This window comes from Echiichthys vipera (genome assembly GCF_963691815.1).
Source record: "Echiichthys vipera genome assembly, chromosome: 10".
In the NCBI taxonomy this organism is placed as follows: Eukaryota; Metazoa; Chordata; class Actinopteri; order Perciformes; family Trachinidae; genus Echiichthys; species Echiichthys vipera.
Genome location: NC_139835.1, coordinates 4,563,185 through 4,574,766, shown reverse-complemented (window position 1 = coordinate 4,574,766; position 11,582 = coordinate 4,563,185). Strand labels below are relative to the sequence as shown.

General features: G+C 42.5%; 1 protein-coding gene across 1 annotated transcript; it reads left to right on the top strand.

Moving 5' to 3' along the window:
• The first annotated feature begins 704 nt into the window (after positions 1 to 704).
• On the top strand, positions 705 to 10,618 carry ddx18 (DEAD (Asp-Glu-Ala-Asp) box polypeptide 18). The gene is made up of 14 exons (XM_083921959.1): positions 705 to 834; positions 2,131 to 2,307; positions 2,396 to 2,590; positions 3,534 to 3,669; positions 5,660 to 5,760; positions 5,900 to 6,099; positions 6,377 to 6,491; positions 7,310 to 7,449; positions 7,558 to 7,719; positions 7,809 to 7,961; positions 8,109 to 8,222; positions 9,724 to 9,780; positions 9,892 to 10,069; positions 10,217 to 10,618. Exons 1-14 carry the CDS (start codon positions 729 to 731, stop codon positions 10,360 to 10,362), a joined length of 1,980 nt encoding a protein of 659 aa, XP_083778085.1. The 5' UTR covers positions 705 to 728; the 3' UTR covers positions 10,363 to 10,618.
• Positions 10,619 to 11,582: the final 964 nt, after the last annotated feature.

The following is an 11,582-nucleotide window of genomic DNA, read 5'->3' as shown; positions in this document are numbered from 1 at the left end:
TCTGTTAGACAGGAAACACACAGACTTACCTTTCCCTTAGAGTTTCAGCAGCAGGATAAATGTTGTTTATTAATTTAAACTCAATTTATTTTACCTTGAGTACAATTGGCCATTTAAGATAGCAACAATAAGTCTTGGTTAATGTCACTTCAGTATTTGTTTCTTTATTTTCGTTGACTTTTTGATTAAATGGAATAGCTTTTCTATAAACACACTTCCAAGGACTTTGTTGGTACATTTTCTGTCATCAAATTTCAGTTCACTGATTTTTAGATCAGGCAGATTCACAGACACATTTGAGTTTGTGGCGATATGTATTTTAAGGGAAGTGGAATAGCTCTACTGACTTTGTTTAATCCTCATTTTCACATACGTAACATAAACATTCCAAAACAGTCCTAGTTTGTTTTCTGTTGCAGTGTATGTGAATGACATCAGCTTACAGGAAGTGAACAAGGAACACGGCTGTTGCCTAGCAATGGAGTTCCTTTGAAGGGTAAATTAGATCATTTTAAATTAAACTTTACTACAAATGAATTCAATTGCAATACATTGCCATTTACATCTATCAAGTCAGTAACATATAGAACCGTTTTATCATCCCATTCATGGCCTGTTAGCATGCTTGTTAGACGGAGGTCCTTTGAATTTTCACTCAGGCAATGTAGACTGGTAACCCCAAGGGTCCTGAGCACCACGTACACACGTGTGTGCTGTGTACTGTTACCATGGCGGACCTACAGATGAAGCTTCTCCGCAAGAAAATACAGAAAAGAAACGAGAAGAACAAAGAGCGAAAACTACTAAAGACACAGGCAGAAGACGCAGGGACCGGTATGTGATGTGCATACTAAGTGTTCTGTTATTTATTTCAGTGTTTCTGACGCGGTGACGAACTTCACCTGCTAAGCTAGCTAGGTTAGCTCCTCATGGCATGGCTTTAAACGATTGTAAAACGTTAAAAATGTGAGATTCACTTAAAGACCGGACTTTTATATGAAACTTTAAATAATCGTTTGTGTATGTACGTACGTATGTATGTGTGTGTGTATACTTTAACAGGTTATCATGATTAGTATAAGCTACCTAGGTTGCATTATAAGTTAACAGTTCATGGTTAACTCAGAAGATGATACATGGTAGCAGAACCCCCTGCAGTAGGGCTGTAGCTATCTAATATATTTGTAAGCGAGTATTTTACCGAATATTCCATCGATTAATCGGATAAAATATGTATATTTTTAATACATTTCTGGGTTAGGCCTATTTTGTGTGGTAACCTAGTGTGTGTGTGTTCGAGAGTGCACGCGTGCAAAAGAAACATGAGATGTGTGTTTGTGTTGTAGGCAATACTCTCACAATTTACCATAAATAAGTTTACTATTTGAACAATTCAAAGTGGTGCATAAAATTCTCTGACACATTTACTCAAGCAGGTTCAAAGACAAATAGATTTATTTAGAAAATTAATTAGAGGTAGGTAATATCAGGGAGAGCGAGTCACTCCGTAACAACAAGCAAGGTACAAAACTCCACCGACATATTTCACCGAACAACACTATAAAGACTGATCATGTAGGTGACGTTATTTCTAACATTCATGAAAAACTAAACCTAGACGTTTTCTCCAGGACAGCTAAGCACTCTCTTCCTGTTTTTAACATCTGCAGTCACTGCGGCAGCCGCCCTCCTTAAACAGGAAAAGCAGCGCTTGGTGAAGTGGCGTTAATAACGGACTGCTTTCTGCTCAGACGCTGAATCATCCATGTCGTGCTGTTGTGGTAGAACAGTTCTAGTTAGTGTGAAAGTGTGAAATTATCCCAAACTTTTCCCCTGCCGTTTCTGGATGTGGTGGTGTGCATCCGCTAAAACGATCTGTGTGGAACAATGATCCCTGGCTTAATGCCCAAGAACGGAATTAAAGAATAATCGGGACAGAGATTTTGCCTAAAGGATTTTTTGTCATCTGTACGAGTTACTTGAGTAATTGTTTCAGCCCTAACCCTGCATTATTGACTCCATACTTACTTAGATTTCCACAAAGCATAATCGTAAGTACATCGTGACTGTAAACAGTTTCCACATCCAAATGGCTGATGTGTTTCTGTTTTGCTGTAATGTATTTGACAGTTAACTCAGACGAGGAAGAGGAATGCTGTGAGGAACCAACAACTGCTTGTAAGACCGACAACCAGCCCAAGAAAAAAACGAAGAAGGTACCATTGGAAGGGACCACAATAGAGGAGGCTCCACTGAAGAAGAAGGCAAAGAAGAAGAGAAAGCTTGCTGACACCTCTGAGTCACCAGGTAACAGCTAGAGGTGTTACCATCCGGAAATCAACATAGTGCATTTATTATGTTATGGCTGACTAACATGTCATAATCCTCATTCCAGTTGAAAAGAAGACCAAAACAATAAAAGATGAAGATGATGATGATGACGAGGAGGAGGAGGATCGAGCAGCTTTAGCAGGTGGAGAGCAGGCTGCTGATAAACTAGAGGAAGCAACAGATGAAGAGGGAGATGAAGAGGAGGCAGGAGATGATGATGAAGAGGAGGATCAACCTGAATTACCTTCTGGCTTAACAGGTATTACAGGAACAGATGTGTTCTTCCTTACTATAGACCTGGCTGTAAATGAGCTGGGTCCAGTGGATAATAATGGCATGGAGCATCAGGACAGGCTCTGTTGTGAGAAAGCACAGAACTTTTCTTAAATATTAACAAAGGGCTACAGTAAAAAAACAAAAACAAAAAGCAGCTTGTTTGTCTGTACAAGTTGTGATGTCAATAGTTGTTTAGAAATAACAAAAGTGAGACTTGGTAATGAGTCTCCGTTAAATGCTTTCACATGAACAGAAAAACGGCAGCAGCACAAGGTTAAATAAATGGCAATAGTAAATGTACGTCTTAGGAGCACTGCTATACGTTTATCACTTAATTATTACCTGTAAGGTATCATGAAAAGTCAGTTTAATAACCACAAAGAACTGCGAATTACACAATTTGATATTGGAAGAAAATTGTTTTTGTGGTTGTGTGGACAGCCCTTTACTTATGTTCTATTGAATTATTTTATAAGCATGGACTCACAGCTATACCATTGTTGTCATGGTGATGCCTTTGCCTGTCCTGTCTCTGTCCTGCTGCATTCATTCTTCAGAAGAGGCTGTTTTTAATTTCTTTAGCTTACGTTGGATCCATTTACTGTTCGGTCTGTATACACACCCAAGCGAAAAACAAAATCTAGCTGTGTTGCCTTTATGTGTTGCCCTTTCAGTGTTTCCATCACGAAACGGGTGTCAACTAAGGCATACAGAGACTCTTGTGGTTGTCTTTGGGAGGAGACACATGTGATTCTCCTGACAGTAACTGCAAGGACACAAAGATGTAACTAGTCTCACGATTGATTATGCGGCCTTCTCTTTCCTCACAGGCTAAATGTTTTTTTATGCTTCTTTTTGGTCTTTCTTGAAATGGAATCTGTTTTTGGGAAAGCATTCTACTCATGAAGTGTTAACTGATATTTCAGGAGCATTCGAGGACACCTCCTTTGCCTCTCTTGCTGAGCTGGTGAGTGACAGCACACTGAAAGGAGTGAAGGAGATGGGCTTTGAACACATGACTGAGATCCAGCACAAGAGTATCCGCCCCCTGCTGGAGGGAAGGTAAGTCTGATCTCCTGAGCTGGTGGTAACCTTGCAACTGATGTACCTTAATGTCAAACTGGGGTTCATGTCTTAAGGCAATGGGCGTAAGAGGTCAGTCAATTTAGACAAATGCATCATCTACCATAGACCAGACCATGGGACGTTCATTAACTGTTTAACCCTAAACCGACAACGAGAATTTGGCCAAATTATAGGTTGAATATGGAGAATGAGCAGCACACCACCCTCTAATGTCTCAAGATCGTAGTCGCAACAACAACAAAAAAATTCCGCCAGTGTTGTTGCCAGGTAGGTCAGACCCAGCCAAGTAGCCTACAGGAGACCGGAGTCTGTTTGGACCATAGAACGCACAAAAAATGGATGTAGCCTCTCCGCCAGGGCACTTTTCTCTCAACTTGATCCAGTCATATTCGCCTCTGGGAGTAGCCATCCTGTCAGACTTTGACTCCTCCTCATTTCCTCTTACCAATAAAGGGCATGTATGTGATGTTGGGGGGATGGAGATATGACCGTCTGGGTGGTGTTTACAGAATTAGCCACATTAGCTTCACCACCTAGGAGCTAGGCTAACAGAACACATTACTAGATAAACAGGACTGGGAGTCTCGTGTCTCTAGCAGAGACCGCTCGGCGAGTCGAGTGCAGGCAGCATTTATGATCTCTGATTTAAACTGATATTCAACACAGTCCCATGCTCATAGACATGGTGCAAGTGCAGCTATTTAATTAGCATAACAGAGCTAACGTTAAGACAGTGTGTTTCTACACCATCTGTTGGTTCAGTTGTTCGAAGAGCAAACCATCTTGTCACTTATGGAAACAGCCACACGAATGACCACAGTCATTCATAAGCTTTAATCTCCATTAAAATAAAAACTAGCCTGTTACAAAGATATTCACCCCCCTCAGTCTTGCCATGGAGATATGACCTAAACATACAGATGAGGATGGCCTGAAAATTGGCCCGTTTAACATTGGGGGTCAATGAGAAACTGCTCTAACGTGCAAACTACTCCTAGTGGACACTCAGAGAACTGCAGGTTTTTGGCACTTCCTGATTGGATCAACCAGGAAGTCACTGTGGTGGGGGCTTTATTTGAACCCATCCCATCCAGCAAATCAAACCATAAAAACAAGTATTAGAGGAGTTTGACTGGCAGTTAGAGCTAGCCATTAGCGTTAGCCATTCCAGCTAAGTAAAGATGAAAGTGATGTTAGCGATCAAGGAGCAACGTAGCCATGTGGGCGTGCGTTTGAATGGCGTTTCTCTCCTTTCTCTCAGTCCATGGAGTGAATGCTTGGCTTATATTGACTCTGGTTGTTGCCCGTCTCCGCTCACTCAGCTGCTGGGACAAATAACGCCCCCTTCACTGAGGCTCCGAAGCAGCTGCATGATTGGCGAACTCCATTTAACCTAGACTTTGACGTCATTGTGACCCGTGCTGCACTGTTTTGTAAATTAATGACAGAGTTGATTGAAAAAAAAATGTGCCACAGACAGGAGCCAGGAACAGAATCAAAACAAAGATAGAGGACAGCAGTGAAGCAGGCCGCCAGTTTAGGGAGAGTGAAGGTTTAGACCTCATTAGTATTTTTTTTTTTTTTAGCATTAAACCATAAAGTCATACAATAGCGGTTGTGGTTGCCATGTTCATTTGCGTAAACACTGTTGTGTCGTGATGTCATCAATGATCAACTGCGCATGCGGGTCACTTCAGGAGCTTGAGCAGCAGTCTGTAGACAGGCCACATTTAAAGACGTAATGTGAACGGCCAAACAAAAAATCGGATTCGGGCAATAAATCGGAATTGTGCATTAAGACCTGCAGTGTGAACAGAGCCTAAGTGGTGACACGGTCTTAAAGAGTCTCAAAAAGGTCTTAACGGTATTGAATTTAACTTCAGGGTTTCTGCATACAGCCCGATCCCTAACATAAGCACTTTGTGAATTCTTAAATCATGTTTGTTTTTGCTCTGCTTCTCTATAGGGATGTTCTGGCTGCTGCCAAGACAGGCAGTGGTAAAACCTTGGCCTTCCTCATCCCATCTATAGAGCTCATCTATAAACTCAAGTTCATGCCCAGGAATGGTAAGACTCCTGTTAAAGCCTGCTTTCTCCCCAGTGTTTTCTGACAAGAGCACTTAATGGGCTGCTGAGCTTTTACATAATGTATTAAACTGTATTATTTAAGTTGAGTGGATGCACTTTAACATCCTCTTCCTCCTAGGCACTGGTGTAGTGATCCTGTCACCAACACGCGAGTTGGCAATGCAGACTTATGGTGTGATGAAGGAGCTGATGACACACCACGTGCACACCTTTGGTCTGATCATGGGGGGCAGCAACCGCTCAGCTGAGGCTCAAAGGCTGGCCAACGGTGTCAACATCCTGGTGGCCACACCAGGCCGTCTGCTGGACCACCTCCAGGTGAGCAGGGTGGAGTCGGACACAAAACACAACCACCAACGTTTCAGAAACCAGTTCATGTGCTGAGTACCTTATCCAGATGCTGACATTAGGAACTCGACACAGCATATGATTCATTATCCATTCATATAAGCAGTAGGCTGTGTAGAAGGATTGGTGGTATTCATCAAACAGAAGATCATGGTTTTCTTGATGTATTTCTTCTATAAATGCTCTATGTTTCTGCAGCTCCTGCTTGCTATTGAATAAGAATCTAAAAATCATTTTGTGCCTTCAGAACACCCCTGGGTTCATGTACAAAAACCTCCAATGTCTGATCATTGATGAGGCCGACCGTATCTTAGAGGTGGGCTTTGAGGAGGAACTGAAGCAGATCATCAAACTGCTGCCAAGTACGTACCTGTTGTTGTTGCTGCGCTCTCACTCCTCCTCTCCCCCTCTGCTCATATTGCACTTCTATAAAGTTAGGGCACTAGTGAGAGAGATTTATTTTTCAGTGTTGCTCCAAATGAATACAGCAAAGGCAGAGATATAGAATAGAATTACTTTAATGATCCCAGAGTGTGAATTTATTTTGTTACAGCAGTAGTGGGTGAGCAAATAAACACTTTGTACATAACATACATAGAATCCACTATATACATAGTGTATATATACAGTGCACAGTGTGCTATAAACAATAAACAATAATAATATATACAACAAAACAATAATAATATATACAAAACAAAACAGTAGAGAGAGCAGAGTTCTCTGTCAGGCAGAGGTGAGAGAGTTGTAATATACAGGGATGGATTGTGGCAGGAAAGATTTCCTGTATCTGTTGCTACGACAGCCAAGCTGAAGCAGCCTTCTGGAGAAGGTGCTCCGCTGTCTGACCAGTGTGATGTGGAGAGGATTATCGATGATGGATAACACTTTTTTCAGTGTCCGCCTCTCCACCACAGCCTCCAGAGTGTCCTGTTTATGTTGACTTCTAAACCTTTAATATGCTCCAAAAACACTGGGTCTTTTCCTGTAATGCAGCTTGATGACATTCTGCCAAACCGCTGCTTTGTAACACAGGCTTTCTATCTGTTGTCCCCACGCAAAGATAACATCAGTGTTATGTTGTCAGACTTGAGCTCCTTCAGAGCCACAGACTTTCACCCTCTTGATCCAGTCTGCTTTTTTTAGATCCCTGTTTAATGTTTCTGTCTGTTTTGTCCAGAGAAGAGACAGACCATGCTGTTTTCAGCCACCCAGACTCGTAAGGTGGAGGACTTGGCCCGTATCTCCCTGAAGAAAGAGCCCCTCTATGTTGGCGTGGATGACAACAAAGACAACGCCACTGTTGATGGCCTGGAGCAGGTACTGACTGCCACATTTCTTTTCAATCTATGTTCTACTGAAGGGGGACTGGCCTTGAACGTCCATGGCACACTCAAGTGATGTAAAGTGATCTCTGGTGTGTTTCAGGGTTATGTGGTTTGCCCGTCAGAGAAACGCTTCCTGCTGCTCTTCACCTTCCTAAAGAAGAATCGTAAGAAGAAGCTCATGGTCTTCTTCTCCTCCTGCATGTCTGTGAAATTCCATTATGAGCTACTCAACTACATCGACTTGCCTGTCATGGCCATCCATGTAAGACGTGAAACTTCTACCATCATTAAGTCGTGGACAGTATTCAGGGGCCAATACCAACAATTTCTTCTCATCATTCCGTTTCCCAGGGCAAGCAGAAGCAGACCAAACGTACCACCACCTTCTTCCAGTTCTGCAACGCTGACTCAGGCATCCTGCTGTGTACTGACGTGGCAGCTCGAGGCCTGGACATCCCTGAGGTCGACTGGATCGTTCAGTACGACCCCCCAGATGACCCCAAGGTATCAAAACTTCTACTATGTAATATAAAATGATCATTCAAAACTCCTACATGCTCATGAACACTTGATGGCCTGTGAACCTTTTTTAAATTTGACTAAGCCACAGAGTAGGACTCTATTTTTTTAAGCTTGACTTTCCATCCGCAGGAGTACATCCACAGGGTGGGCAGAACAGCCAGAGGCATCAACGGCAGAGGCCACGCGCTCCTCATCCTCCGACCAGAGGAGCTTGGCTTCCTCCGCTTCCTGAAACAGGCCAAGGTAACTGTCTTATTAGAGCCGGGAGCGATCGGATCCAATATTGATATCTGGTGCAGATGCTGACGTAGTTCAATCATCAGATATCAGACTGACCTCACCAATCCACGAATCGATCCTGATTCCATAGTCTGATGGTTTTATAAATATGTAATAATACGATTTTAAGACCATGGATGAGTTTATGTTTACGAGTTAGACGTACGTGTGGTGCTTGCCATAACAAACCTCACTCCTATGGTGAAGTTAGGCTTTAAATACATTTATATGTAAGGAAAAATTGCAATGCAATGATGGCGTGCATTCAGATGAGATCAGGCGCCTGGCCAAAACACCACTCCTCCCATTCATTTAGTTTACACTTCAAGTCTTAATGCACAATTCCAATTTATTGCTCAAATCCTATTTATTGTTTGGCTGTGTGAACAACTCATGCTCTTGAAGGGACCATCATGTGCAGCTGATCATTGATGACATCCCGCCACAACAGTGTTTATGGAAACTATAACGGCAACAGTTATAGTGTATATAGTTTAGCTTGCAGCGAAGTGTCACCCCAAATACTAATGAGGTCTAAACCTTCACTCTCCCTAAACGGGGTGCCGGCTTCACTGCTGTCCTCCATGTTTGTTTTGATTCTGTTCCTGGCTCCCGTCTGTGGCACATTTTTTTTTCAATCAACTTTATTTGTCATTCATTTACAAAACAGTGCAGCGTGGGTCAGAATGACGTGAAAGTCACATTAAATGCCATCTGGCTGTTCAGATTACGGTCACATTCAAAAAATCTGATACGTTTCCCATTCAGTGTCAGATTCAATGGGACTTGTGCTGTTCACACTGTCACAAGCAAATCAGATATGGGTCACATATGAGAGGAAAAAATCTGATTCAGGTCACTTGGAACTGCAGTGTGAATGGAGCCTTTGACAACCTGACATCACACTGTCGGCCTATGTGACCAGACTTTTAACAGTATGTTTCAAGGCGGCGTGAGAGTCCTGTACGGTCAACAGTAAACATCCCTGCCTCTTTCTTTGTCACAAGGAAGTCTTAATAATCTAAAAGGAAAAAACAAACAAATGATTGCTCCTGCAACAAGCTGCAGCACAGTTGCTTTTTCCCTCCGGCTCTTTTCTTTCTCCCTTTTTCTGTTATATGAAGCTGCCTTCAAGTGCAGTTGGACATGTCGCGATCACAAAGATCTGATAGAAAACAACAGTCCTAGTGAAATAGAAAGTCTACTTGTTGAACATTGGGGGTTAAAGAACACAACACAATGTCACAAATGGGCCATAAGTGACCACTGGAGCTGCATCAGGCTGTGTGACTGCAGCCTCAATTTTATGCAAAAAGAGCTTGGGCATCAGAATCAGCAAATTTCCGGTATTGGGTTTGAAGTGAAGAAAGTGGATCAGTTTTAATTTTGATACACAGTTGATTGGTAATATTTCTTTGACTCTGAATGGGTAAGCCTCAACTCATACTGCTCTTTTCTTGTCCAGGTCCCATTGAGTGAGTTTGACTTTTCTTGGAGTAAAATCTCTGATATCCAGTCCCAGGTAATAAAGTAGATTCTTAGATGTTCTGAAGATGTCTCAGCACATGTTAGCTCTTTGCTATAGTTGATTCTGATTGCTTAAGTCTAATTTCATACTGCTTTTTTATTCTAGATGGAGAAGCTGATTGAGAAGAACTATTATCTCCACAAGTCAGCCCAAGAGGCCTACAAGACATATGTGAGGGCTTACGACTCCCACTCTCTCAAACAGATTTACAGCGTCAACACCCTCAACCTCCCCATGGTGGCGCTGTCTTTTGGCTTCAAAGTGCCTCCATATGTTGATCTGAGTATCCTTTGCTGTCATTCCACACTGCACCGTTCGCTTGTTTGCTGTGTTAAGAGTCTGTTTGTCATTATGTTTTCATCCTTTTTTCACATAGAAATGTATGATTTAAAAACTATTTAGTTCTCCTTAACTCGGCTCTTCTCTCCAGACGTCCACAGCGGTAAAGGTGGAAAGCTACAGAAGCGAGGCGGTGGTGGAGGTTTTGGATACCAAAAGTCGAAGTTTGGGCAAAAATCCAGAATCTTTAAGCACGTCAACAAAGGAAAGGGCGACAGGAGGCAGTTCTCCCGCTGAGCCCCTTCAAGTGAACTCCTGGACTGATTCCTCCTCTGTGGGTTTAGAGAACTGCCCTTTTATTACACAAACTTCCTGCTTTAAACAGGGTGCTGTGTAGTGTGTAGGGCACATGTCTCAGACATCATTTACACCCTGTTGTTCTCCTGAGTTGTGTAAATGTAAAACATTGTGTATGTGAAGGGACTGCTGCATTCCACTGTGGACTTCTGATCAACCATAATGCCCTCTTTTCTAACATTTCTTCACTTCCCCTGGCTGCAATATTAAATCTCTATTGACTTTGAAGAAGTTCTGTTTGCGTCATTCACATTGTGCCAATACTAATTAGAATGAAGTCACTTGATATACACATTTTTGACACTTTAGGTGCACCTGTCCCACTGCTCATTAACACAGATTTCTAATCAGCCAATAACATGGCAGCAGCTCAATGCATTTAGGCATGTAGACATAGTGAAGAGGGTGTGCTGCAGTTCAAAGCAGCATCAGAACGGGGAAGAAAGGTGATTGAAGTGACTTTAAACGTGGCATGGTTGTTGGTCCCAGATGGGCTGCTCAGTGTTTCACAAACTGCTGATCTACTGGGATTTTCACACACAACCATCTCTAGGGTTTACAGAGATCGCTCCCAAAAAGAGAAAAGATCCAGTGAGCGGCAGTTCTGTGGGCGCAAATGCCTTGTTTTAGCCAGAGGTCAGAGGAGAATGGCCAGACTGGTTGGAGCTGATAGAAAGGCAACAGTAACTCAAATCTCCACTGGTTCCAACAGAGGAATGCAGGAGAGCATCTGTGAACACACAACACCATCTACTTTCTACAGAGAGGGAATCTCAGCAGAAGACCAAACTGACACTTTATTAAGCAGCAGGGGTGCCTAATAAAGTGGCCAGTGAGTGTAAACCATGTTACCTGTGAGTTCACTGGCTCCTGCTCAGGTGTTCGTTATCTTGTATATCCAGAAGGGGGGTGCGGCGTAGCTGAGTGCTACACCCTGAAGCCCGTTTATGCCGCTACCAGTAGGTTGTTACCCAGCTCTATTTTTAATGTATTAATAATTTTAATATGAAAAGGCCATCTCTAAGGTTTTTAAACTTTTACGATGAAGTGCCATGGACCTTTAAACTTCCATTTTGAACTTTTGTGTTCCCTTCCAACAAGCACCTTCATTATGTGTTTGAACTGAGCACTCAGGACCTGTTTTATTCTGAAGCAGATCT

Coding starts and splice junctions, on each gene's coding strand:
- ddx18 (XM_083921959.1), top strand. CDS start 729: ATGGCGGACCTACAGATGAAGCTTCTCCGCAAGAAAATACAGAAAAGA. Junction 3,670..5,659: donor CGCCCCCTGCTGGAGGGAAG/GTAAGTCTGATC, acceptor GCTTCTCTATAG/GGATGTTCTGGCTGCTGCCA. Junction 6,100..6,376: donor GTCTGCTGGACCACCTCCAG/GTGAGCAGGGTG, acceptor TTGTGCCTTCAG/AACACCCCTGGGTTCATGTA.